At 47.0% G+C, this 14,095-nt stretch overlaps 1 protein-coding gene across 18 annotated transcripts in view; it reads right to left on the bottom strand.

Annotated features, from left to right (window-relative positions):
• PCNT (pericentrin) overlaps positions 1-14,095 on the bottom strand; it is a 105,879-nt gene that overhangs the window by 90,630 nt on the left and 1,154 nt on the right. For 14 of the 18 annotated variants that reach the window (XM_044947943.2, XM_044947904.2, XM_044947925.2 and 11 more), the window contains exons 2-7: positions 12,289-12,495; positions 7,499-7,576; positions 4,453-4,654; positions 2,564-2,619; positions 1,390-1,564; positions 793-929 (exon numbers count right to left, since the gene is read on the bottom strand). In XM_044947943.2, the coding sequence (XP_044803878.2) occupies positions 793-929; positions 1,390-1,564; positions 2,564-2,619; positions 4,453-4,654; positions 7,499-7,576; positions 12,289-12,495 (855 nt within the window). Of the gene's footprint in view, positions 1-792; positions 930-1,389; positions 1,565-2,563; positions 2,620-4,452; positions 4,655-7,498; positions 7,577-12,288; positions 12,496-13,727; positions 14,082-14,095 lie in introns of those variants that run through there. The other 4 variants (XM_044947956.2, XM_044947946.2, XM_044947950.2 and 1 more) reach the window with 4 other exon arrangements.

Genomic DNA, 14,095 nt, shown 5'->3' with positions numbered 1-14,095 from the left:
GCCATTTCTTCCTCCAGGGGATCTTCCTGACCCAGAGATTGAACCTGCATCTCCTAGGCCTCCTGCATTGGCCAGCGGGTTCCTCACCACTGAGCCGTGTGGGATCCCATAATGGAACACTGCTGCTGGCACAGCCATAAAAAAAATACTGCATCCACAGAAACACGGATGGACGGGAGGACATTACACCAAGTGAAGTGAGTCAGAGGGAGAAAGACCAACCACAGAAACACGGATGGACGGGAGGACATTACACCAAGTGAAGTGAGTCAGAGGGAGAAAGACCATCCACAGAAACACGGATGGACGGGAGGACATTACACCACATGAAGTGAGTCAGAGGGAGAAAGACAAATACTGTATGTTATCAGTAACGTGTGCAATCTAAAAAATAAATATATGTACAAAAAGACTCACAGTTATAAAGAACAAACTATGATCATCAATGAGGAGAGGGGAAGGGGAGAGAGGCAAGTTAGGGGAGGGGATTAAGAGGTACAAACTATTAAGTATAATTAGGTATAAAATCAACTATATTGTATAACAGAGAATACAGACAACGTTTTATAATAGCTATAAATAAAACATAATCTTTAAAAATTGGGAATCACTATGTTGTACGTCTAAAACTCACACGATATTGTAAATCACCTAAACCTCGATTTAAAAGTAAAAAAATATGTAACACAAATTAGGGCTTAAGTTTTGGCTGATGACAGAGCGTGAATCCAATCCAAGGTCTCCTCAACTCCCTCCTGCACTGACAAGTCAAATAAAGAAGCAGGTGCCTACCTCAAGCTGGTTCTCCTTTTCCTTCTTTTGGAATTTCCGCTCCAGCTCCTCCAAGTACTGGCAGTGCTCCAGCTGCAGGTCTGTGCGCAGCTTGCTCAGGGCGGCCTCGTGCTGCGCCTCCTGCGTCTGAAGGGAACCTGCCAATGGGCCGGGGCCTCAGTTTGTGACGGCACAGTGTCCTCCACCTGCAGCAACAGCTGTACGCGCCACGTGTCCCCAGGCTCCCTGCAGACCCTGTTTTTCAAGACTCTGTTCTTAGGACTCCACTCTCCTCTAGGACAGAGGGAGGCAAGGAGGAAGGGGAAGGCACAGGCCAGCAGACAGTGCCTACTGCGAGTGGGTGTCACCGTGTAACAGAAAGTGAACAACTGCATATTACATGTTTGGTAGCAAAACAAACATGTTCTAGTAGTAGAACATGTAAAAACTGTCTCTGAAACGAAGGATTCTGGAAATTTCAGGGAACCCGAGAAGCCTGAGACCCACGAGGCAGGACCACACCGGCTGTGTCCTGCTGGTCCATCATATGGCAGTCTCTCTAGGACGACACAGGAAAACCAGCCCCTCCAAACTTGCTCATTGTACTTAAAGACTCACATTCAGCTTGATTTTTGGCTTGAAAAACCTTCTCAAACTCAGCTTTCTGTTGTGCCAATTCTTTCTTAAACTGGTTTTGTAAATTCTCCAGTTCTGACCGATGCTTTTCCAATAATTCTTGGCGTAGGTTTTCTAAACACGAGTCTCTCTCCGATTCCCAGTCTTGCTTCAGAATCTAATTTAAATGAGAAAGAGGAAATGATAGCCAACAGTTGATTATTGAGGTAAAACTATTTCCACCTTACATTCAAAACCCAGTCATCCCTGCTCAGACGAGACTGTGAGTACAGGATGCGGCTTGAGACGTCCAGTCAGGCAGGAACAGCAGCAGGCAAACATCCCAGGACAGGAGGGCCTGGACCGCCGCCAGAAACAGAAGTGGCCTCAGAGCAGAAGCACAGGAACTCAGCTGACGAGCCAGGCATCCGTCACCCACACAGACCCAGGCACTACAGCAATGCCACCCAGCTCTGCAGGTCCAGACTCTGCCCAAGCGCCCCGAGCTGGACAGCTGGGACTGAGGGTGCCCTGAGCTGGGGCCTGAGGCTGTCCTCCACTTGCCACCTGTCCAGAGTGGCCAGGACACAGTCCCCACCACCACCCGCTTCCACTGCCATCACCAGCACCAAGAACTCTTCTACAAAGGTGGACTTGAAAAAGGGATGGGTCACAAGAGTCAAAAGTTTGCTGAGGGACTTCCTCAGAAAAGAGCTAATCCTGTTACACCCTAAATCAGAACTCTTCCCCCCAAAAGGGGGCGTGGAGTGGGAGCAGCAGGACAAGCAGAGCACCAGCCGGCGTGCTCAGCGCGATCAGCACACGGACCTCCGCCTTCACCCTCGGGGACGCTCGTCCCGTATCTCCACCCCACCACGGCTTCCCAAGCGGTGTCCGTGTCTCCCGTCCCTGAGGACCGAGGTCTGTGTCACGAGCACAGCCAGGGCCAGGCCACAGGGTTGCTCAGAAGCCAGACGGGAGGGAAGAGCCTCCCATCACATCAGGCCACACAAAAGACATGAGCAGTTGCTGAGGAATCCACACCGGGCAGAGAGAGCAGTGCGCCACACGGCTCTGGCGACTCCAGCTACCACTGCATTGTGAGAATCGAGTGGGAGACCCTGGCGGGTGAGGGAAATACCACCTACACAGAATGATATTTTCCCATCCTATGTACCTCTATCATCTGGGCGTTTTTTTCTATTTCTGATTGTAGCTTCTCCTTCAGCTCAGCTGCAAGACAAACAAACATGACAAGTGGCTCAGATCACCGAGGCTCAGACTTCCCCACAGTCTGGTTCCCCAGAGAGGACAAGGCTCCAGCACTACAGGCCACTCCACAGGATACTTGCCAGCACCAACAGGACAGGACAGGATGCACCTGAGAGAATCGAGAAGGTGAAGATGGCCGCTCTGATTAGCAATCATGCTCGTGCCCAACAGAGCACAGGAGACGTCCAGCCAGAGCAACAGTCTAGGGGGGCCATGTGAGGCTGGCTCTGGGCCTCGCAGATCACTGAGCCTGCCTCATCCTTCTGCTAGTAGAACCTCGGCCCGTCTGCCCTGCACCAGACCCTGCGCACACCCAGGGCCTGGAGTCCAAGGATCCTGCAGGGCCAGCTTCCAGGCTGGGTGCTGGACAGTAAGTAAAGGGAGACAGGTAAAGACGTTTCAGGTCCCAACAGCTCCCCACCGGAAGGGAAAAAGCACTAGAAAAGAGGTGCCAGGCACCAGGGGCAGAGGAGAAGGTGAACTGGGCCAGGGGAGCAGCAGCAGGTGACAGCCAGCACCACCAGGTGCTGGGAGGGCGGCCCAGCAAGCCCGGGATCCATGCAGAGATCCAGCTACCACCCTGCAAGGGCAGGTTTCACCAGGTCCATGGGGGCCCCGCCCATGGCAGAGTCCAGGGAGTAGAGGGCAGATGGGCCTCTCTGGGGACTGTTCCCAGGGGTGCTGGTGGAGGAAACAGCATCAAAACAGGCCTAGGACAAGCATGTTTCATATTTTTAAAAGTTAACAAAAGCAGGGGAGGACATGGAATAATCTCCTTGTGTTTGCCTGAATCTCCGTGAAGATGCATCAGAGGACTGAGGAGGATGCTTCTGGGGGGTAGCGGGGGAAGGAAAGGAAGACTCTGCAACCCAAGGTGGGTCAGAGAAAACAGCCCAGGGACTCTTCTGGGGGAAAAACGTTCTGAGCAGAAAAAACAAGAAAAGCCACCAAAGTGCTGCCTTGAAACAGTTTTAAACAGGTGAGTTATATGGTATATAAATTACAGCTCAATAAAACTATTACATAAAATTGATTTTTACAAAAATACCAACAAAAAATGTACCAAGAAACATAAAAAATGACAACATAAAAGTTCACTTTAAGGCCAGAGAACTGCAAGATTGAAAGGCGCCTGAGGTGCCACCAGAAGTGAGACGGCCTCTGAACACAGTGAGGAGCCAGGGGTGGGGTATGGGTGGGCGGGGGGTCTGGGGCAGTGGTAGGGGTCCAGTAGGGGATAGAGGTCCAGGTTGGGGGTCTAAGGCAGGGATGCAGGTCTGGGGTAGCGATGGGGAACTGGGATGGGGATGGGGGTCTGGGGTGTGGGTCTGAGGTGAGAATGGGGGTCTAGGATAGGGATCTGGGGAGGGGATGGGGGTCTGGAGTGGGGATTGGTGTCTGGGGTGGGAGTCTGGGGCAGGGATGGGGATCTAGGGTGGGAGTCTGGGGTGGGGATGGGGGTCTGGAGTGGGGGTCTGAGATGGGTGTCTAGGGCAGGGATGGGGGACTGGGATGGGGGTCTGGGATGGGGGTGGGGGTCTGGTGTGGGGGTCTGAGATGGGTGTCCAGGGCGAAGATAGGGGTCTGGAGTGGGGGACTGGGATGAAGGTCTGGGTTGAGAATGGGGGACTGGGATGGGGGTCTAGGATGGGAATGGGGGTCTGGGGCAGCCACAAACTGTGGCCAGAGACAGAAAGTGAAGAAGCGACAAAGAAACTCACAGCTCTCAAGCCAGGATCCTCTGTAGACACCCCCAGGTTGTCGGCCAGCCCCGTGCACAGCCACCATGCATACCTGCCTCCTCCCGGACCAGCTCCAGCTCCCGGCGTGCCCGGCTCTGCAGCAGGGCCCGCTCCTGTGCGTGCCGCCCGGTGAGCTCAGCGTGCAGCTCGGCCAGTGCCGCCTCCTTCTCGCGCTGCAGGTGCGCCTGCGTCCGCTCCAGCCGTGCCGCGTGCATGTCGCTCAGGCTCAGGCGCAGCACCTCCAGCTCCAGTTCCTGGAGGACAGTGAGGTTAGCTGCGTGCCGCCACGAAAGACAGCGTCATGCCACCCACGTGAGGCATGCAGTGTCGTTAAACCATAAGGACGGATGGTAGGATGGTGGCTGCCAGGGGCTGGGGAGATGCCATCAACGAACATGGTCTCAGGTTGATGAGGTAAGAGCTGTGGAGACAGATGGTGCTGAAGGATGCACAGCACTGTGAATGGACGAACACCACTGAATTGTGCACCCAAAAATCATTAAGATGATAAATCTTATGAGTGTTTTACTAGGTTGGTACAAATGTAATTGAGGTTTTTGCATTGTTGAAATTTGCTGTCTGATATTGGTACAAACGTGGTTATTTTATACATCATTTTGACAAACATTTCTTGCTTAACTTTTATCTGCTAACGACTTATTACTTTAAACTAAGGAAATAATGTTAGACAAAAAACCGATTCAAGCAATTTTCTTATTTGAGTTCAAAATGGGTCATAAAGCAGTGGAGACAACTCACAACATCAACAACGCATTTGGCCCAAGAACTGCTAATGAACATACAGTGCCAAGGAGATTCAAGAAGTTTTGCAAAGGAGACGAGAGCCTTGAAAACGAACAGCATGGTGGCTGGCCATTGGAAGTTGACAACAACCAATTCAGAGCAATCATCAAACCTGATCCTCTTACAACTACACTAGAAGTTGCTGAAGAATCTGTCGACCATTTACAGTCTTGGCATTTGAAGCAAACTGGAAAGGTAAAAAAGCTTAATAAATGAGTACTTCATGAGCTGACCAAAAATCAAAAATATCATTGGTTTGAATTATCGTCTTCTCTTGTTCTATGCAACAACAACAAACCATTTCTCAATCGGATTGTGATGTGTGACAAAAAGTGGATTTTATATGACAACCAAGGACAACCAGCTCACTGGCTGAACCAAGAAGCAGCTCCAAAGCACTTCCCAAACCCAAACTTGCAAAAAAAAAAAAAAAAAGTCATGGTCACTTTTTGGTAGTCTGCTGAAGGTCTGACCCACTATGGCTTTCTGAATCCCAGCAAAACCATTACATCTGAGAAGTACGCTCAGCAAGTCGATGAGATGCACCAAAAACTACAAGGCCTGTAGCTGGCATTGGTCAACAAAATGGCCCCAATTCTTTTCCACAACAACGCGTGATCAACTCTTCCAAAGTTGAATGAATCGGGCTATGATGTTGATTCAGCCACCATATTCACCTGACCTCTCACCAGAAGACTATCAGTTCTTCAAGCATCTCAACAACTTTTTGCAGAGAAAATGCTTCCATAACCAGCAGGAGGCAGAAAATGCTTTCCAAAGGTTCACTGAATCCTGAAGCATGGATTTTTACATTATAGGAATGAGCAATCTTTTTTCTCATTGGCAAAAGTGTGCTGATTATAGCAGTTCCTACTTTGATTAATGAAGAAGTGTTTGAGCCTAGTTGTAATGATTTAAAATTCAGAGCCTGAAACCGCAATTGCTTTTGTACCAACCTAATACAATTTTTAAAAAGACCATGACAAAAATACAGGTTGAGGGAAGTAAAAACAGAGTTTAAATAATTACGCAAGAGGAAAGTGAATGTGATTAAATTTATACTTAAATAAATTAAGTATACATACTGTATTTCATAACCTCACCATTAAAAGAACAGAAACTGTGTACTATTACTTCAAAATGCATAAAAGGATAATTTCTTTGTAAATCCCATGATAAATAATAATTCAAAGAAAGCAGAACAGGTGAAAAGAAAGGAACAAAACAGGCAAGACAAACAGAAAACCCAAATTAAATGTCTGGTGTTAAGTATAGGCACAGCAGTGATGACATTAGATACAAGGGAATTCACTGCCAAATAAGAAGACAGATTGTCAGGCTCAGTTAAAAATCAACCCTATGCTATTCACCAGACATACATCTTAAACTGACGTCTGCAGAGATGCTAAAGGTGAAGGAGAAGAGAGACCAGGTCCACTTGCACAGAGCTGCACGGCAGAATCAGCAAGCGGGTGCTCACTTGGGGTGGACAGCAGGGATCAGAGCCAGCACTGTCCTACCTCTGACCAGCAGAGGGGTCGCCTGCTGTGCGTGCTGTGCTCATCTGTTGGGCTATGCGTAAGTTCTGTGTACTTTTCCACAAAGATGCGACAAGTCACAGCTTAAACAAGTATGAAATGTGTATTTAAGACTGGGTCTTACAGACTCCATCAGAGACCATTTTTCCAAGCCTTATGATCTAGATTTCTCCTGCAATAATGCAGATTAAAAACCAAACTTGCTCACTGCTACAAGTAGTGTGAACTGAGTCCAGCTAGAATTGAGTATCTAAAATATCATTATTTTGTATTAACTTCTAATGGAGTATAATCTATAAAACTACTGAATCACCATGCTTTACACCTGAAACTAACATAATGATGTAAAACAACTATACTTCAATTAAAAAAAAAAAAACAGACAACTCTTTGATATTGGTCAGTATCTAATAATTTTTCTTGCAAATGCTAACAAAACTGAATTAATTTGAAAAAGGAATCAATTCAATATCCATGGAAGTCACACCAACCACTCTGGAAGGAGCTGGGACAGTAACACTGACCCCCAGCCTGCACGCCCACCCCTGCAGCGTCTGGGGTGTGGGCCAGGCCTGGGAAGCACACTGACCAATGACAGAAACCCGCAGGGCAGAAAGGCGGTTTCCCCCTCCACACCCACCAGCCAAGTGAGGAGGGCGTGAAGAGAGGACTTGCATGCAGGGAGCTCTGCCTCCAGTTCCCACGCATGGGAGGAGACAAGGACACGCCGTAACAGGGAACCCAGGGAAAGCTCACCTTCGTCATGACCCCGGGCTGCTCTGCACAGTGGCCATCCAGCTTCGGCGGCGTCCTCTCTCTGCTGGGCTCCTGCAACTGGCGGGGAAGGGCCAGGAGGGGCGTCCACAGCGGCACCTGGGCGGCCCCGGCCCCTCTGCCCCCGATCCCTCCACCTCTGCCCTGCTCCAGGCCTGCCAGGTCCATCTACAGTCTCCTCCTAAACCAGTCTCAACTCTAAACATCTTTTGTAACTTGTTTTCCTCATGATGTTGCTGCATGATTTTTAATGAATTCTGTTTCTTTAAGTTATTTCACTGTGTGCTTAACATTTAAATCACAAAATTTTAGTTTCTCAACAAATCCTGGTCTTTCACATTCATGCACATTTTCTAAGCTCTTAATTTGATACAAATTCAAATATTTCATCTTCAAGATTTTCCTTTTTTGATAAATATTTTCCTTAAAAATCTGTAAAATAGTATTTTGTTTTTCTATATCACCTCAAAATTGAGTTTAAAGTTTTCCAACAAATTTCCCCCCAATAGTTTTGACACATAAATTTACAATAATTTAGGGCTTTTATCTGCAGGAAGGCTCAGTGCATTCTCCTTGTCAACTCACTGGTGGCTTCCCACCACGTCCATATGGGCTGCCACACCTGACCACACGTCACTCACTGCTGTCAGAGTGTCAGAGTCTGCTGGACCCAACTGCACTTAGCAGTTTCATTTCTGGGCAGTTATAACTACTTGAGAAGGCTGGCTTAATTTTATCTTTCATATAGGCCTTCCAAAGAACAGTGAAAAAAATCCGCTCCCCCCTTTTTTTTTCTTTTACTAGAGTAAAACATTTTATCTTGCAATTACTGCCAGACCCCTGCATTTACCTAGGATGCAAGATGGATCTGAGCAACCTGCTTCTCCCATAACACAATGCTGTTTCATCATCATAAGGATGAATCTGTCAATTCAGTTATTCCCAAGCATGCCAACAATGCCTTAAATAATGAGGAAGCAGAGGAACCACCTAGAAGGGCAAGGGGTAATGAGCTCATCTATCCTCCAGTTTTCTACGTGACTGGAGAGACCATCTCCATGTTCTGCTTTCGAGGTGACAATTCAGGGAGGGGCTTCCCTGGCAGTATAGTGGTTAAGACTCTGAGCTTCCCCAGCAGGGGGCACTGGTTCAAATCCTGGTGTGTGTGTGTGTGGTGGTTGCTTAGTTGTGTCCAACTCTTTGCAACCCCATAGACTGTAGCCCACCAGGCCCCTCTGTCCATGGGATTCTCCAAGAATACTAGAGTGGGTTGCCATTTCCTTCTCCAAAAGGAACTATAGAAAGAAAGAAAGTGAAGTCACTCAGTCATGTCCGACTCTTTGCAACCCCATGGACTGTAGCCTACCAGGCTCCTCCATCCATGGAATTTTCCAAGCAGGAGTACTGGAGTAGGTTGCCATTTCCTGCTCCATCAAATCCTGGTAGGGGACCTAAGATCCCACTATGCCATTTGACATGGCCAAAAACTTTAAACAGCCCAGCAAATGTGAAGCTAGCATACTGGGTTATTCTATTTATAAAACACTCAAAACCAGCAAGACTATAAACTATTCTTCTACAAGTCAAGGTGCTCTAAACACAGAAAGTAACTTGAGACAGATCACGGAATTAAACACAGAAACCAGGCCAGAAAGCCTCAAGCAGACACGGGAGACTGTCTTCACAACCAAAGGACAGGAGAGATCTTTCGGACAGGACACAGAAATCACTAACCACAGGAAATGATGAGCTCAACATCAAAGTGAAGAATATTTGCTTATCACAAGACACCATTAAGAACAAAGCTAGGTAAGCAAGACCAGGAAAAATATTTGCAGTACACATATCCCAAGAAGGGGAGAAGGGAAAAGCTACCCACTCCAGTATTCTGGGCTGGAGAATTCCATGGACTCCAGTCCATGGGGTCACAAAGAGACGGACATGACTAAGCAACTTTCACTTTCTTTACATTTAACAAATAACCTGGAACAATAAAGACAAAAAAGAATCACAGGTTCCCCCAAGACCAAAAGTTGAGCCTTCCTAAGAAAGTTCTCGTAAGTCAAAATGGCCTAAAAGTAAAGAATCAATTGCATTTCTTCATAAAAGTGAAAACCCTCTCTGGATTTCTTTCAGTTAGCAAAAAACAGGTATTAATTTGGCCTTTTATAAAAGTGACGTGGTATAAAGCAAACATTCAAAAAGTGGGGAGAGCTATATAAACAAATATTCCACTTTAGTTAACAAATTTGTTTTTCATAAGCATGAGAACTGAAGCTTATTTATGTGTATTTTAAGACTGAGTAAATAAAGGTATTGTAAATAAGGATGTCAGGTTTCTCACTATGAGTAAAAGGAGTGAAAAGTAAAGAAAGGGGGAAAGCGAGAATAAAATTTGTACTGTTGTATTAAAATTGAAGATATTACTATTAATTTATGATTTTTACTATACATACAAATAAAGAAATATGTACAGATGTGTTTGAATATACATTTACTTATATTTTCCTGCTCTCTTTTGAAACAGCGCAGAAGCAACTACACCCTGCTAGCAATAAGCGCACTGAGCACACAAATCTTGGCTTCTAAAACCATTCTCCACCAAAAGGTACCATGGCTCCTAGAAGAAATGACTGGTTTGGGGCTGTAGAAGGGAAAGAACCAATTAAGCCTGGAAAGTCTTGGTGCAGAAAGTATGGAAGTAGGTGCCAGCCAACGATGAGCGCGTGTTGAAAGGTCACAGATGCCAATCCAAAGGCACTCCCAATGGCCAAATGTATGTTTCAGCAACAAAATAAACACTGATACGATGGATTAAAACCCAAAGTAGAGTAAGTATCTAGCAGTCCATACTGATATAAATTATTGAATAAATAAACAAGTTGGGGAGGAGCAACAGTTCCTCCTCCTTAGAGTAAAACACCAATTAACATATGCAGGTGGAATGATGGAAACAAAGTCATCATCCAGCCAACACCGCAGTAGTTACTGCAGGTAAGAGTCCTCAATCAAAGCTAAAACTGACAGAATGTTTACAGGATCTCCAAGTACCTCCACACTATATACTTATTAACTACAAAGGGAAAAACAGAAACTTTTCTATCAGAAGAAATCTGACAGGCCCCCCAGTAGTGAGACATACCACCCGTGCCTCTTCTCAGATACCCCTGGCAGGCAACATCATTGCCTCCACAGTGTTCCTGCTAAAATGTACTACCTGACTTCAATCAGGAGAAAACATCAAACAGAGCCAAACTGACAGGGATCCTACCACATAACTAGCTAGCAGCCCACAAAGGTCAAACTTATAAAACACAAAGGAAGACTAAGAAACTGTCCAGATTGGAGGAGACTAAGATGACAAGGCATTGAACTGCAATATAGAATCCTGGACCAGAAAAAAATGGGAAAAATTAGAAAAAGCTCTGTCAATTAGCTCACAGTATTGTTTCAATGTTTACTGAAACCGCATAATCATTTATATTGTGATTACACGGATATCAATGTTTCAGGAATCTAGGTGAGGGATATCCAGGAACTCTGCTATTTTTTACAAACTTTTTGTAGCTCTAACATTATTTTAAAACAAACAGCTGAAAAATACAAAACTTTTAAGTTAAAATTAAAAAAAAAAAAAGACTTGTCTAATTTGAAAGTAAAGATACGAAATAATAAATGCTAACTTACACTATGAGCCTTTCTCCCCAAAGAGCCTAGGCAGGAAACACAGAGAAAAGCCACTGAGAGTAAGTGCCTGGCCCCCTCAACATGGCGTTTGTGTACTTAGCTGCAACGAGACAAGGCTACTGAGATCCACAGCTCTACCCCAGAGAAGCAACAAGAAGACAAGCATGAACAGCAACTGAAATCCAGTCTCAGGTCTCTGAGAGCACAGGCAATGGAGGGCGAGTCAGCCGGGCACAGGCTGGTCCAGAGGCTCAGGCACCAGAGTTCTGCAGCAGCTCCCGGGCAAAGTCGCAGCACCATGACAAGCCTTCCCATTTGTCAAAAGCAGCACTCTAGGTTTGTAGGTAGAATATCATAAACTATGCTGGTAATCATCCCATTTTTTCTCAATAAGGCAGTGCAAATACAACATGTTTTTCAGTCAGTCTGCCCTTGGCCACCAGTGTTCTGCTCATTCTAGCAAACCCCTGCCCTGCCCCTGCCACACATAAGCAACAGATCCTCCTGGTTCTAGGCCCCTTGCTCATAATACAGGCGAGAGGAGGCCCCAAGGAGAGCCCCCATGCAGGCCCTCGACAGGCCCCGTGAGGCCAGGCACCCTGCACACCCAGGTCCACACCTGCCCCTGCAGCCACAGGGCCTCAAGCAGCAGACAAGACAACGTTTCTGGGACACCTTCACCCCTTGCCTCCTCATTCCACATTCAGAAAGAAGGGGAAAGCTACAACCAAGAACGAGGCAGATTTGAGAGCACATGAAAGGACGTTACGGTTTAAGTGTCAGAGGGGCTGCTGCACAGCCACACCCGAGGAGCCCACACTTGTCAAGCTTCTGTTACCACAGCGTCACCAACACGGACACTCACCTTCAAACAACCATTCAACATTTCAAAATCATGTGATGAAGAAACAACTTTTAACTGTAAGTAACTACAAAAATATACTCCCCATCTGTAAGATAGAGTAAAACCCTCTTTCCCTAACTTTGGATAGACAAAAACAGACCCAACACCACTTTCAGTACATTAGGCTAGCAAGAACTAGAAGATAAGCAAAACGTGAAAACACAAAGCTGACTAAATGCACCTGAGCGGCTTCAGCGCCATCAGGGGTGTCGCTGCAGGTCGGGTTCTTGCCAATGTCCAGGCCTCCCAGGGGCCCACCGTTCCCGGGCGCAGCTACCGGACTCTCCTCCGCGACAGGCGCATTGACAGTCGTGCCCTTCCTCTTCGCCGGCGTTTTCTTCGAATTCGTACAGTCGCCTTTTGTTTTTCTCTGTCTGAAGTGAGCAAGCTGCGCAGAAATGCAGAAAAGTAGCAGAGACAAAGGTAAGCAAGGAAGAAGCAACAGAACCACAAGGTGAGTGAGCTTGCGGGGAGCATGAGGCCCTGCGGCCCGCGCAGCCCACGCAGCCACACCTGGCCAGACACACGTCACCCGGGTCCTTGCCCCCCAAACACGGCCGCCATCAACATCGAGGTACTGGGATTCAGAGTCACACTGAAGAACCTAACAGTGAGGATAGTTAATGATGCCCACAGACAAAGGACAGCAATAAGGCTGGCTGGCAGAATAGCTTTTCTAGCCCGTAAGTTTACAAAAAAATTCAAAAATTTAGAGATGCATCTATTTTAAAAACTGACAGCTTAATCAAGGCACGTTTACGGTTTAAAATTATATAAAAGCTAAATCTCTCCCCTTTTGCCCCATTTTCCCCCAATCAGAGAAATACATAGTGTAGCCAAAACTTCCTTGCCATAGATTCTGAGACAAGGTACAGAAATAGCAAAAAATTAATTAAGCCAGGTCAATCTAACATCCTCCTTTATGGAATCAGATGTTCTAGTTTTCATGACACAGCTCACCAAAGCACCAGGGACTGCCACAGACTGTCCCTATCAGAAGGCACACCTGGCAGTGTTCAGTCTGTCGAATCTGAGGGTTTTAGACTGTTCACATACTGGTTCTCACAACACCTTATTCAAAAGGTATGACTGCCAACATCAGCTTTTCACAGGAGTACAAGGTCCTTCACATGACAACTGTGGTCATGAAAGTAAATGCATGTAACACATTTGTGTGAATGATAACAGGCTCACAGTCTCATGGGCGTGGGAAATCACAAAAGGAATTTAAGCGAGAGAAACTGTCAAGACCAGACACTGCCTTCACAACTAGCCCCATCTCCATCAAATCTAATGTCACTGAGTTCCCTTCCTGCATCACAGACCTGGTCCCTCGCCTGTGGTCGCCCAAGGAGAGGCATTTGTTTTTTCCCCCAAGGTTAAAATCTCCTCCTCATTTAGACATATTTAGAAACCATGGAGCTCAGGGAAAACGATATTAAACTCGGACTCAGTTGCATCTCCTTCCTATGTGCCAGGCACACGCAAAGGGAAGAAAACACACTCCCGCCTCACTCTTCAAACCCCAGTCAGAAGTCTGACCTGCATGGGAAGCTTGCAGAGGCCCCTCTGTCCTCCGCCTGCCACCCTGCCCTCCCCATCAGCGTCTCACACCCTCACCGTGTGTTCCGAATGGTCTCTAATAAGAGAGGCCCTGCGATTTCCTCAAGAGAAGGAACTATCACTGATCCATGTGAATTCCCAATGTCTGACAACGTCTGACCTCAAACAGCAACTTCACAGTACTCCGCAGGTTCTGCCCCCAGACGGCCGGAATGCGGTGGGGCGGGGCGGCTAACCCCAACCCTGATCCAGGCTTTCTCCACTTTCTCACGGGCGCGTCTGAACTGCACACGGCTCAACCTCCGCAATTACCCAAAACATAAGAGTACAGGATGGCGCCTGCGTGGATGGTCAAAACCGACTCAAGAAACTACGGAGCTCCCGGGGCACTGCAGCCTGGGGACGGGACACCTCCCGGTGGATTC

The sequence above is a fragment of the Bubalus bubalis genome, chromosome 1 (genome assembly GCF_019923935.1).
Source record: "Bubalus bubalis isolate 160015118507 breed Murrah chromosome 1, NDDB_SH_1, whole genome shotgun sequence".
NCBI lineage: Eukaryota > Metazoa > Chordata > Mammalia > Artiodactyla > Bovidae > Bubalus > Bubalus bubalis.
The sequence above is the reverse complement of the archived record's forward strand: the minus strand, read 5'-3'. Positions and strand labels throughout refer to the sequence as shown.